The sequence below is a fragment of the Styela clava genome, chromosome 13, assembly GCF_964204865.1.
Source record: "Styela clava chromosome 13, kaStyClav1.hap1.2, whole genome shotgun sequence".
Lineage (NCBI taxonomy): Eukaryota > Metazoa > Chordata > Ascidiacea > Stolidobranchia > Styelidae > Styela > Styela clava.
This window is the reverse complement of record NC_135262.1, coordinates 7491106-7506295: the sequence shown is the minus strand read 5'-3', so window position 1 is coordinate 7506295 and position 15190 is coordinate 7491106. Positions and strand designations below refer to the sequence as shown.

The window sequence follows — 15190 nt, the reverse complement described above, 5'->3', positions numbered from 1 at the left end:
GGAAGAAGTGAATGAAATTTCTTCCGACGAATAATGAGGTGGTTGAAGTCACTAAAAAGTTGAACACTAAAAGGAAGAAGTGGATGAAATTTCTTCCGACGAATAATGAGGTGGTTGAAGTCACTAAAAAGTTGAACACTAAAAGGAAGAAGTGGAGGAAATTTATTCCGACGAATAATGAGGTGGTTGAAGTCACTGAAAAGATGAACACTAAAAGGAAGAAGTGGATGAAATTTCTTCCGACGGCTGGTGAGGTGGATGAAGTCACAAAAAAAATGAACACTAAAAAGAAGAAGTGGATGGAATTTCTTCCGACGGGTGGTGAGGTGGTTGAAGTCACTAGAAAGCTGAACACTAAAAGGGAGAAGTGGATAAAAAAATTTCCGACGAATAATGAGGTGGTTGAAGTCACTAAAAACACTAAAAGGAAGAAGTGGATGAAATTTCTTCCGACGGGTAGTTAGGTGGCTGAAGTCACTAAAAAGCTGAACACTAAAAGGAAGAGGTGAATGAAATTTTTTCCGACGAATAATGAGGTGGTTGAAGTCACAAAAAAGCTGAACACTAAAAGGAAAAAGTGGATGAAATTTCTTCCGACGAATAATGAGGTGGTTGAAGTCACTATAAAGCTGAACACTAAAAGGAAGAAGTGGATGAAATTTTTTCCGACGAATAATAAGGTGATTGACGTCACTAAAAAGCTGAACACTAAAAGGAAGGAGTGGATGAAATTTTTTTCGACGAATAATGAGGTGGTCGAAGTCACTAAAAAGCTGAACACTAAAAAGAAGAAGTGGATAAAATTTATTCCGACGATTGATGAGGTGGTTGAAGTCACTAAAAAGCTGAACACTAAAAGGGAGAAGTGGATAAAAAAATTTCCGACGAATAATGAGGTGGTTGAAGTCACTAAAAACTGTACACTAAAAGGAAGAAGTGAATAAAGTTTCTTCCGACGAATAATGAGGTGGTTGAAGTCACTAAAAAGATGAACAGTAAAAGGAAGAAGTGAATGAAATTTCTTCCGGCGAATAATGAGGTGGTTGAAGTCACTAATAAGATGAACACTAAAAGGAAGAAGTGGATGAAATTTCTTCCGATGGATAGTGAGGAATACGTGAAAATTTAATATATTAGGAATTGGGTAATTCAATGTTTGTTCTGTTCGTATTTATGAGACAATGTCCTCGTGGATTCGTTTTTTGTTAATTTTTTATATGTTATGCTCAGTTCGAGCCTGGCGAATTGAAGGCCATGACATTCTCGTTATATTCTTTTTAATTTTGATGTAATGTGCAAACAAATTAATATATATATATTTTCATATCTAGCTGTTCTAGATCAACAAACCTTGTAATTTATAATATGTTTGTGGCCCACCTCAAAATGCCTCTGAGGCTTACCAGTGGCCCATGGCCCATTGGTTGAGAACCAGTGGTCTAACAGGACTTCGATTTGACTAATACATCATTATTCAAAGTCTTCGTGCGTGAACTGCTTGCAAAATTTATAAAAACAGATATTAAGTTCAAGGAATGAAATACGGAATCAAAAATAAGTTATATTCGGGCACAATATCACGGCAATCTATTATTAATCACGGCAATTATTATTAATTTTTGATTCCTATTTTCGTATTTACAAAATACAACGGCGATCCATGGACTTAAAATGTGTGGTAAACTGCCCGATTATAATTAATTCTTGATACATATTTTCGTATTTATAAAATAATAAAAGATATATATGCGGACATTGAAGTGCCCGAATATAAAAAAAATCCATTCGTATTTACGTACTCACGAAAAAATTGTCGCAAGTCAGAAATATAATTTATACTTTATCCCGCTTTTTGGCAAATAATTTGGATAATGGTTGGTATTTAAAAGTATGGACTTTTACTAGGATGATTTTGTGTTGCGCAAAATGTTCAAATCTATGACCGATAGCACTATTTTAAATGCTTGCCGTATTAATTTAATTCTGATGACGTAACTCATGGTATATAAAAATATATCGCAGTAATCTGCAAACATGAAATGCATGGTAATATAGTCATGTTGTAGATAACAGTTATTCCATTGTTTATTGTATGCAAATTCCTTCATATACTATAGATCAGTAGTCGGCAACCACCGGGCCGCGGCCCATCGCCGGTCTGCGGAAAGGTCACTACCGGTCCGCAGAAAGGTGACATGAAAACGTACAATGCCATTGTTATCTTCATGTGAGGTTGGGTTTTTAAAATGGCAATTACAAAAACGAAAGATCGAAGTGGGTTTAACGTAAGAAATACGTTACGTGAATAGTATCACCTTCGTTTTTGAATGTATTGTCAACATACATTTTCTAACGCATATTATTTATTACATTAGATTAGTTCGTTTGTATAAAGGTGGTCCGCCAAAATTTTGGTCAGGCTTTACCGGTCCGTTACTGAAAAAAGGTTGCCGGCCACTGCTATAGATCATTGATTTTCAACCGGTGTTCCGCGAGAGACCTCCGGGTGTTCCGCAGAGAATTGCTTTTTTGCAGTATTATGACGTCATAACTGATATTTAACCGTCCGATGGATTTATATAAATTTCACAAAGCGCGGTTCACAACCGCTTCCAATCTTGCTATCATTTTCCACTACCTATCTTTGCGAAATGAGTTTTTAAGCATGGCCGGTCTAGGGCTGTGCAAAATATTCGAATAGCGAATACAATATTAAAATATTCGAATGCCATTTTACTATTCGTATGTACAATACCACATAATCTGTACCGCTTTGCTTGGGCACGGAATTCACGCCGGTAAATCGATCGCTTGGATTACGCGAGAATTCACCCTCGGCTTCCACTGTTATTATGCAAAAAGCGTGCCGACACTAGTCCGTAAATGTAGAAACGTCAACCCAAATAAGATATCTAAAATAAAGTTACCAGATTTTAAAGATGTTATTAGCCTCCGCATGCATGACCCGAATAGAAAATCATTTTCGGAAATTAAGAGTTACAAAGACGTTTTTTTTGGAGTGTTGAATTTGCAAATTCCGTAAATAAAATTATGAATTTCCCGGTAACGATATTAGCTATGATATTGGTCGGGGTATTGATTTGTTGTAAAATAAATGGTGACTTGAGGTGATTAATTATAATTAGCGTCTTCCCTTCTACTAGGTACGAAAAGCACTTGGACACAAAATTGTTTACAATTTTTTTGGTATCAGGTCGCGTATGTAAAATATCGTTCAAGAGTGCTGCCAAACGACAACGTAGAAATGCCTTTATTTCAGATTTTAAATCAACATTCTTTATTCACGCAATCGTGAATTCACGCAGTGACTTCGACCACCTCAATATTCGTCGGAAAAAATTTCATCCACTTCTTCCTTTTAGTGTTCAGCTTTTTAGTGACGTCAATCACCTTATTATTCGTCGGAAAAAATTTCATCCACTTCTTCCTTTTAGTGTTCAGCTTTTTAGTGACTTCAACCACCTCATTATTCGTCGGAAGAAATTTCATCCACTTCTTCCTTTTAGTGTTCAGCTTTTTAGTGACTTCAACCACCTCATTATTCGTCGGAAGAAATTTCATCCACTTCTTCTTTTTAGTGTTCAGCTTTTTAGTGACTTCAACCACCTCATTATTCGTCGGAAAATATTTCATCCACCTCTTCCTTTTAGTGTTCAGCTTTTTAGTGACTTCAGCCACCTAACTAACTACCCGTCGGAAGAAATTTCATCCACTTCTTCCTTTTAGTGTTCAGCCTTTTAGTGTTTTTTAATTTTTCACCTTTGGGAACACTTCAACTTCCGTTTTCCCTCCACTTCATCCGTTTCTTCCTCCAGCCTTTTAGTGTTGTCCGCCAAAATCTACCAAAACAAAATAAGAAAATCATTCACGCCATCGCGTGATTAGTGAAAGGTATACCGGTATCTCCATACTCCGAAGCTCACCTTACCTTATGAACGGACGGACATAAGATGTTTCATTTCTTTCATGCAAGAATCAATATGAGAGATGATACACATAAATATCAATAAAATAAATATAAAACGGAAAACATTGGCAGTTGAAGAAGGGTCGCGCCACCCCCCGCGGTTACCGTGTGGTTGCAACGCTCCCTAAAGTCTAAACCGACTTAACTTTTTTGTTTTCTAGTTGACGAAACAATAAACCTCTCTCTTCCTGTTCCACATCATACATGCATTAGTTACTAAATGATGGGGTTATCAAATTCTCCCCAAGGAAGAGGTGGCTTCATCATATCGCCAATCACGTCCTCACGTACGATCACCAGTCGTCGATTTAATAGCACAGTAAGTGCAGCCGGCTTTTTGCACATTGGTTCAATCGGTCGCAGTCTGCCTTAATTTGAACGTTATTTTCTGCGTTAATTTTAAAATATTTATGTCTGAGCTCATAACCGAGAAAGTCTACAACGACTACGATCGACATAGTGCTACATTCAAGTCTTGTGCCTTCCCTATTTTTCGGGCGTACATTTCAGACTACTGGTTAACTATAAATGTGAAAATCCTATCCTTCATTGGTGTGAATTATGAAACGGGGATTTTAAAATAACATCGGCATGTGCCATTGCAGAGTTTTATCAAAAGAATGATGTGGATATACCACCAACTATCCTGTGATTCCTGTCTTAATTTCCTTGCCACTTCATTGAGATATATTTTTTTAATTTTACTCATGCGCAAATGTAAGAGAATTTGCTACGAAATTACAAGGTAACATTTATGAACATAACTAATTGTGCTTAGCCCATGACTGGTTTCTTTATTTTCGTCTCAAGCAGGATAGAATTTTCTTTGCACGACAGCACCTCTTCTGGAATTGATACTAAATGCTGGTTTATAAACTCCATTATTATCCAATCCATACACAAAAAAGCAGCTAAAATAGCATTTAATAACAAAAATATAACATCTACAGTGTACAAAATAAAATTGACAGAAATAAACAGATACACAGATTGCAATAAATATTCTCTAGCATTGAACAACAAATATAATGGTAATAGAGTTAGGCACATGTCACTACAGCTCGAGACATATTATGAAGCGCCAGTTTTAATTCGTAATACAGAGAATTGATAAATCTTGAGTATACCCAACACAAAAAGATATTAATTTAGAAAAATCAAATCGGCATTACATCATCAACTTGTGATCGTGAATTCATTATGATACAGAATGCTACAAAAATATACCAACTATACAGAAATATCTATATACCAACATTTAATAGTTAAAATTATACTGTTCTTTTTTGATACAAGCAACAAAGCATATACATTCAATTAATTCGAGTTAAACAATTACTCATATAGACGCTTTTCACTATTGAGTTGAATTAACAGCGCGTGCAAATGTCATATATCAAACTGCCTATAAAAATCTTGCATTATCACCCCTGCTGTCACTTTATACCATAAATCTTATTCAAATCTTGGCATGGCATAATGGACAGTTTTGTTTTTTCATTATTTCGGTATTGTATGCAGAATGTTTGCATTTTGAACATGACCAGTGTTGTGGTTCTGTGATGTATCTACCAGTAACCACACATATTGGTACTTTATCTTTTCCTGGTTCAGGGAAATTCCTTGACTTTTCATCCTTTGGTGCATGTCTTGAAAAAATAATCATCGCTAAGCCCTGGTATGATTTCCTCTGATCTTCAGTTAATGTATCCAGAGATTCCAACCGCATTAAAGCCCATGAACATACTGAAAAAGCATGATTTACAGCAGAAGCTAATGCTAGGAGACTATAAATTTTCACAGGATCTAACGTGTCTTCATAATCACTAAGAACTTGAGCTGTACGCATTGCAGCATCAACATATCCTTCATACATTTGTCTTTGTGCTAATAAGTAGAAATGGTATGCCTCTGCACCCCGCCATGCTTTGAAAATTGTGTCTTCATCTGCCACGCCTCCTTCTCCAGTTAAACCAATCATGCGAGATCCAGAAATTGACTTCGTTTTCATGCTGTCATGGTAACTCTCTACTAAAAGACCAGCAAGAACATAAATCTTTTTCAACTGCAAGGGACTGGCATTTGCTTCTGCTTCTCTTTTTGCTATATCCATGACAAGTTTTGCTGCAGAAATGTAGTGATTCGCTTTCCTATACAATTCAATTGCTTGCAAGAGGTTGTCTTTTTGCAGAAGATGAGCTGCATATTTTGCAAGAAGATCATCAATTTCTTTCACTTTATGGGTATTTGCTAATTCCACTGCTTGGTTCCATTGATTGAGATACACACACGTGTCAACTGCTTGTTTAATCAAACCACATTTTGTGAAAGCAAGAACCGCTTGCTCACACATTCCCACCATTTTGAAGATCTTAGCAATTCGAGGGAGTAATTTATGATTTTCTGGCAAAGACCCTGCTAAAGCGGCCATGGAATCATAGTCTTCGAGCATGTAGTAGCATTCCAGTAGTTGTTCTTGATTGTTGCTTTGTGTGAAGTAAGTCACAGCATGTGCCCATTTTTGTCTGTCTGTGAAATAATTTCCTATCGCGTCCCAGGCTTGCATCAGTTTTTTGTCATCTGCGCCTCCACTGCCAGATTGTAATAATTGCACGACACGAAACCAATCTCCAAGTTTCATTCGCATTTCGATAGCAAGATCACGTCTATCCATATCAAGATAAATTTTCTCTGCTTCTTCGAATCGGTGAAAATAAGCAGCAATTTCCGCAGATTTCATTTGTTCGTTTTGTAGTTGGGCTAATCGTTTTACTAATCGAATACCTTGATAGTCTTTGCATCTTACAAATGCATGTTCAGCGACGGATAACTCAAGTCGATCAAGAGCGGCTTCTGCCAATAATCTCCATAATCGTGGATGGGGGTTGTCATCCACAAATTGTGCGGCATCTTTCATTCCTACAGTCTTCACAAGTGCACGGGTGTCTCTCAAAGACTTGATTTCAAGTTCAATCAAATTATCTTTTGTTGGATTGTCAGGATCTGCCAAGATTTCATCCAAAAGAACAGCAGTCACTTCCAAATCACTGAATTTACATAAATAACCAGAGCATTGGATTGGTTCTTCTGGATCCAGATTTCTGAAAATGTACATTCTAGTTTTCTCCATCATTGCGAATAATTCAGGATTATCATCAGCCCATTTGATATCCCATACATCCTTGCGTTCAAAATGTAACTGTTCACCAATTATTTCTTGCCCATTTTCATCTGTAACTCTGGCATTCAAATCAAAAATAGTCAACATTCCACCGGTGTTTATAATACCAAGACGAGAAGAGTTACAATTCAAGGACATTCTTTTTGGTTCATATGCAACTGCATAACGGTTGCTAAGCTCCAAATTTGGAAAAGCATATCTATGGATGGTACCAGACTCCCTAGCGACAATAACAACTTTATCAGAAGCACAAATACTACAAATTGGATCTTGCGTGTTTGCGTTCACAACACTTGGATTAATTTCATCAACTTTACTGCGTTCTGGATTCTCATCATCAATGTGAAACAACTTTTCCTTTTTCTCTTTGTGTACACCAAGCTGAGGCATGACATGAGCGTAATCAAGTGAAACAACTGAACTAACAGATGTGTACTGCCAAACGTGTATGGCATTGTAAGATGCAGTAATGATATGAGTTGCCGTCATGCACACAAAATGTGGTTCGATATCTATGAATTTTGAATCCATAGGTGTGCCGATAGCGTTACAAAGAACAAGCACATTTTGTCCACCATCATCCTCTGATTGTGTCACTAGGCAACAATGGTCGCCTCCTGCACATAATCCACTCAAATTTTTCACATATTTAACGTTTTTGACATTTCGAGAAGCCTCCCAAAATATGAGACAATAGTCAGGTCGATCAGGTTTTTGATGGGCATAGACAACAGTATTGGACATATAACCCCATTTGTAATCAGGACGAATATTTGCAAAGTAGAGAAACGAATCCACACCTATAGATATTCTCAAACTTCCCCCTTCCCATCCAACCCCACAGATACTTTTACCCGGTACTTTTAAAGTGTATAAAGGTTCTCCAAATGCACTGAAAAATTGCACTACGTTGATGGTTTTATCATTCTGTACTGATGTCTGTGAGCCTGCAATAGCTAACGTTGAACCACAATCATTCCATTGTATATCAACCGCATGCATTTTTGTATCAATCAATATTGGATTATCGTCCACTTCATCTCTCATAATTTGACACCTTCCATTGTCAAAACAGATTGCAAGACATGGGCAATTCGGTTCGACATAACCAAGTATTCCGTTATACCATGTCAATCCGCTTAGGCTGACTGCACCAGTTGCATTAATCAAACATTGTAATTCCATCTTATTGATATAATTTCCAAAATTGTCAAAAATATTGACTTCGCCATTTGTTGTTCCAAAGAGTAATAATTTTCCATCAGGAGACCAAGTGACATGAGTAAGTTGCATGTTTTTGAATTCTTTTCCCCAAATACGATTACCATCGACAGAGCCTACAATGACGGCCCCATCTTCATACGCGATGCATATTTTTTGTCCTTCCGCGTTCCAACACATTGATCTGACCACTGATTTATTTCGATTATTAATCATCTCTTCGTACCAATTCCCTTTATACATCATCCACACGATAATCAAACCATTTTGATCACTCGTTGTCAGTTTTTGAAATTGTTCATTCCACGTCGCAACTCTGATTTCGCCGTTATGTCCTTCTAAGGATTGATTCATGCTCAAGTTACTAGGAGCTGCCAATCCTTTGACTTTAGAATCATCAGATACTTGTGTTTCCAGCTTAAGAACTTTTAATAATCCGTCCCCGCCTCCGCAAGCAATAAAGCCAAATTGTTTGTTCCATGAGACACATTTTAATGTTGTATCATTAGGAATTGCGATTTTTTTACTCAGATAAACAAACATATTTTAATTTTATCATTTAGCACCAGCATATATCTTTCTGAAATAGAAAACAAAATTTAACATCAAGTGCATGATAAGGGAAAAAAAAGAAATATAATGTGATGTTTTTTGAACAACTTTTGGAAATTTCAAAAGATTAACTTGAAAAAAGTAGAAATTTGAAAAATCAGAAGTTTCGATACTTTTATTGAAAGATACATTTCAAAAATCTTTTTCTCACAAATTATAACGTATTATAATTTCGCTGTACAATGGACGAATTAATATCCAATTTTAAACATTAATAATCCAAACAAAACTGATACAAACAAGTTTTAATTACGACAACTATCCATATATAATAATAAAGAACAAAATCATAATCTAATAATACAGATCAGATTCATAACAAGCAAGATCGCATATAAATTTCTTCCTTTATACAATAAATTTTGAAAGGTAAATTTTCACAGTACATAACATCTATAATGAACTTACTCATAGATGCTCAACGCTTACTTCTACGGCCAAACACGTATCTACAAAAGCCACCAATGGAATGCATTTAAGGTTACAATTTTTATAGAATGAACAGTATCTTTTAGTTTGGGCATAATTACTGTCTAAACAATGCGCAAGCCACCACAAAAAAAATGAAAGTTTTTCATTATTTATTTCATTTAATACCGGTATGTTTACAAAATTTGTCACAAAAGACTAAAATCAGGCAAATTTTCTACACCACCTTAAACGCTGCTGAGTGATGATAAGCTGTTACAAGCATATAGTAACCATGAGCACGAGAAAGATCAGATAATAATATGAAAAATAGAATAAGGTCAAACTAAAATCATTGATTACCTGAACATTGATTCAAGCAAATCTAGCACATATAACAAGCTATTTTCTTAATCAAGAAGTAATATTGAAAATAATAAATACCGGTAGTCATAAGAAAAGCTTCTTCTAATATGAAGCTTCTATCTGTCCAATTTGTGAAACACAGCAAGCAGTTGGTGCATCATACCAAGTTGAAAACGCGCTCGCAATGGGGATAAATATGTGACAGGATTGCTGGACTCCTCATCACCGAAGGGAGGTTGATGTAATCACTGGTTGTTCACGGCTTCGTCCACCATCAAATCCATGCATCTGGAACTAGTAATTGTTTTAACTATTTCCCACATTGACTGGTAACCTGACGAGGGGCCATCTGAACAAGTCATCACGCTGACTTTCTTCTCAACCGCGGGGTGAATATGAAAACCTACACTACACTAAATGAGGACAAATATAATCCTCAACAAGCAGTTGTCAGTTAATATGATTGATAAGAATTTTAGGGCAAGATTACGAAAAAAAATTAACACAAAACAATGACAAACAACAGATAATGCTGGAAGATCTTGTATATTCCCAAAACTGCTTATGACAATTCAAATCCAGTATTATTGGCTATCGCTTGTTTGAGCTTATCTCTTAAAATGTCTTTCGATGGATAATTAGGAAGTTTCAACAAATTAAAACACGTTGAAGCTGTAGGAAGTCTGTGCTTTTGTCCGCTTTGTTTCTTGGTAGATATTCTAAAAAATCCTCTCAATACAGTGCCAACAGAATCCCCTGTGTCATCGTCGTCCGAGACCTCAACGCATCTGATAGAAAATGTTGGTTGCAAATGTGTAAAGCCGAGAATAGGTGGTCTCGAACAAGAAGTAACGAATTTGAGAAAAGCGGATCGTTGTTGCGGAGTATAATCTTTTTCTAAAATATCCCACAACCATTTTACAACCCGATGAGATGAGTGAAATCCACCATAATAAGTTACATTTTTCTTCAAATCTGATAAATCTAAGTCAACATTGTCACCTGAAATTAATCTTTGTAATTCAGGTGCAGAAAACATTGATGTCCATTGTTTGTTAACAATTGATCTAAAGCCTGCGATAAATGCTCTAGTTTGCTCTTTTATTTGAGTGTGTAGACGATAATGTGCTAATTTATGAATATAGGTTATTCTATTTTGATTAGTAACAGGAATGGCTGCACCACCAGGTTCCAATTCTCGAGTTTCAAGTCGTCCCATCACGTCTTCTTCATAAGTGAATGTCAAATCGAGATCAGAAATGTCACCCTCATATCTTTTAATCCATGTTAAATTCTTATAAAATTCTGCGTCAAGAGAAGGCAATTCGTCAAGTGGACTGTACAATAAACTATGTTGCTGTTGCAAATGTCTTAAAAAGAATGTTGCAAACGGTACATCGACTACGATACCTTCGTATACAGCCTTTCCAAGCATTCGTCCAACAAAATTGAACAGTCGAAGGTGATCATCTTGGAGATATGAAGATGGTGATGGATAAAGCTTTCCATCCTCTTCCGTAGTAATTCGAAACAAATTCATGTCAGGATTGAAAACTTTTTTAATAATTTCTTCTAAAAATTCCTTGAAAACACCATCTTGATCAATTCCCGCTTCATCCAGTCCAAGATCATTGATAAACTTCACTCGAATTGTTCCTTTTAACATTATATTCTGCATCGCGCTAAGTTGTTCAAAACCATCTTCTAAAAGCCGACTTCGATGAACAGTAATATGTGACGGAATTTCATCATAATATGCATTTTTTTCTGTTGCCACAAATGATCTGAACAATACAACTCGATCTTTATGAGGAATCACAAATGGAATTTTATCAATCACAGTTAAGCCTCTTGTAGAAGATTTCTCAATTTCAGACCAAATTGTACTCATTTTAACATCCCTACATATCCAATGTCCTATAGGAGTAAATGGTCTTCTAGCATCTCTATCATAAAGCATCAGTAGTAATGTTAACGCTGATTCAAAAACACCATACATTTGGTGATCTGGATTAGATAGCTTATGTTCCCAAATGATTCGAAATACAAAGGTTTTTAAAGATTCTGATATTGTGACAAGTTCTTCTAAATGAAAGGGTATCTGTTCCTCGTAAAATTCAATATCATCAAGAATTGATAAAATATGCGCTGTCATGTCGCAAAAAAGAGTAAAAACAGCAAAATATGGCTCCGCTACATCAGGTGGTAGAGTCAATGCAGAAAGGAATAACTTTAGTCCACCAGAAGATCCCAATTCACAAATAAATCTCCATAATCTACATAAAACTTCATCCATGAAAGTGAGTCCAGTTAACATTTCAAGTTGCAACTGTTTGGTAATGACACTCAACAGCTTTCTTAGCATTAAACAGGTTGACATTGTGTTTTTTACTTCTGCATATTCGAGTTTTCGCCCCCCTGTTGGTTTGTAAGCAACTCTAGATTTCGACATAGAAAACTTCTTCAAATAAGATGAAACTCTATCAGACAACTTCGCTTTTTGAACTACTTTTGTAGCGAGTTGTTCAGCTTGAGTGGGAGTGACATCATCAGAATGTAAGGATTCAAGTGTTAGAACGTCGCGAAAGACTGCTCTTAACAAGGCAGGGTTCCAGTAACTTTCAAGCTGTATTTTAACAAACCTCATTGACTGATTTTGTGCGTTTTCTGAAGATTTGAAAAACCCAAGAACTGGGTGCCAAGTTGTAGAAGAGGATGCATTCTGTTGGCAACTGCATTGAACTAAATAATCAAGTAACTGATTTATGAGTGACACAAACTGCATGTAATTCCCTTCCAAAGCATTCTTATCTAATACAGCAAGTTGTCCAAGATTCGCGACAGTGCATAGAACATCTATGGCTGTGTTTGATGAATTGTGTCTCTTCTCAAACATTTTGTAAGCTATGCACTGTCCTTCACCATGTAGTAATGATAAAATTCGATGTAATATCTGATTTTTGATTAAGACAGATACTCCATGAGGTATAGTTTTATTGCTGATAAGCGCTGGAACTGATAAAATATATTTAACAAAAATGACTAGATTGTCATCTTTTACACCACTGGTGATAAGCGGTCTCGTTGCCATGGTGAAGGCGGCCAGTAACATAGGTTCATTATGTTGAGTCTGCATGGATGCCACTTTTTTATTAAGCAATGATCCGAGAATTTGCATTGAGGAGTGATTTAATAGATCAAGGGAAATATTATTACTTATCTGAGATAATATTACCTTCAGTGCTGGCTGTTTTTTACTTATTTTCCATTCGGATGCATCAGTAAATAAAAGCATCATATTTAGACAAATGTTGATCAATCGTGAGCTATGATGCTCTTGTGGATTTAATACAACCAAATACTGGCAACATATCTTCAATAGATTTTTAACTTGCTGTATCCATGGCAATGCAAATTGTTTACTTACACAAAGACTGCAATACGATGACTTTATATTTTTATCTGAATTTGAATTGTCCAAAATTATTTTGCATAATTTTTCAAATCTCCATTTGTCACGTTCAAGTTTGAATATAAATAGCAATTGTTTTGTAACATTGAATATTTCAGTGCCATTCAAGACTTTTGGTGTTATAGCCAATTCTATAGATATATTTTCAGAATTTTCTGTTTTCACAGAGCTTGTCTGTGCGGAGTTGATTTTATCGGAGGTAGCTTGATCAGCGCTCGTCTCATTTTTATTCGGATTAGCATCCTGGATATTCTTGGTTTGATTAAGGGATAAATTGCCGTAGGTCCCTGTGAGAGTTGATGAAGAAAATGATTTAAATTGCCATTCTTGTGTCATTTTATTATCAACAGCAAGTTTTGAAGTTGATACAATGTTTGTGTTAGATGAATTATGCTTAGTTTTTGACACATTATACGGTTTTTCTTCTTTGTATCCAATGATAATGTCAATATCATCCATCCAAGATCGACAAAATTTTCTTCTTGAGAGAAATCCTCTCACAAGTGCTTGAATCTTCAAGATGGCAACTTCTTGTTTTTTCTGTAATGCTCGTTCTTCTCTTGCTTGTCTTGCATTTTGAACAACATTTTTTGGGCCTTGACCCGTGCTTGGAAACATATTATTGACCTTCAACCGATTTGGGTATACTTGGAAAAGATAAATAAAGAAATCTAATCTGTTAATTTAATTTGCATATTCTGTTTAATATATTGGAAGATTGAATATAACTGATTATACTGATCAGTATAAATGTAATTATTTCTTAACTTGAATAACAAAATAAAAAAATACGGGAAAAAGTTTAAAGACATTAATTCGGATCGACTAATTCAACAGATAAAGCGGCAATATATTGTTTTTTTTGTATATAAACATCACCAATAACTCTGCATTTGGACAGAGGGATAGCATTTTTTTATTTGAGAAAATCCGATGTATACAGGATTGAATTGAATTTTGATCGACCAAATCAAGATTGTGTCTTTTTTGTAGATTGATATTTTTTTTATCATGAGCAAGCATAATATATAAATGAAAGATAAAGAGATTATTTAAACCTATTTCTTTTCCTATTAAATTTACCAATTATCGTGAACTAATAAAAAAGTTTATTCCCATATTCCATTACAACATAACATTAATAAAACACAATTTCTTGAGTATCTCCAATCCCTTAACAAAATTAGGATATTTTCTATTTATAATGAAATGAATTTAATGAGCCTATGAAGAATTCCCTACCATTTTGCTAAAATTACCTTTTATTTTTTTTTAATGGTTCCGCAATGTGGATTATTCAATGAGTAAAAAATAATTATAAATAAAGACATAGTCTACCGGTATCTGCATATTGTGTACAAAAAGTAAAAAAACATATAACATTACTACATATAACATATAAATACATTACATTTTACACTACATTTTAAATGGATCCACAATGTGGATTATTCAATAAGTAAATAATAAAGAAATTAAATATAAATGAAGATATATTGTGTACCAAGTGAACAAACATATATATCAGTAATATCTAGATAATTCCATCCGATATAATATTCCATATAATCCAGGGATGAAATTACCCAGCAGTTATTGCATTTTAATTTGTGGAATGTCACTATAGTAATTTTTAATCGCGTCGCTTGGCTGCGTCTGGAAAATTTGTTGATCTCTATCGCCTCTGTGTTGGATTCCCAGAAATATATGCATACAAAATAAATGCATATGCATACAAAGGTTAAAGGTTCGGCTGTCGTCAACGAAAATACAATACAATTCATCACATAAACGAGTCAAAAACTGAAGTAGCAAATGAATATTAAGCGGGTGGAAATTTTTAATTACAAATGTAATGAATGTTTTTCCGACCTTTGACCCCAGTAAAATCTACCAAACAACCGCATTTTATAAACCATAAGACGCACTTTAAATCCTTCTC

The 15190-nt window shown here is 35.2% G+C and overlaps 2 protein-coding genes across 2 annotated transcripts; both read right to left on the bottom strand.

Moving 5' to 3' along the window:
- Window positions 1–4895: 4895 nt before the first annotated feature.
- Window positions 4896–9082, bottom strand: LOC120332829 (WD repeat-containing protein 35-like). The gene has a single exon (XM_039400147.2). It carries the CDS (start codon window positions 8931–8933, stop codon window positions 5448–5450), a length of 3486 nt encoding a protein of 1161 aa, XP_039256081.2. The 5' UTR covers window positions 8934–9082; the 3' UTR covers window positions 4896–5447.
- A 1256-nt stretch (window positions 9083–10338) lies between these two features.
- LOC120332827 (ubiquitin-protein ligase E3B-like) lies at window positions 10339–14532 on the bottom strand. The gene has a single exon (XM_039400146.2). The coding sequence runs from the start codon at window positions 13864–13866 to the stop codon at window positions 10339–10341; it is 3528 nt and encodes a 1175-aa protein (XP_039256080.2). The 5' UTR covers window positions 13867–14532.
- Between the last annotated feature and the right edge of the window lie 658 nt (window positions 14533–15190).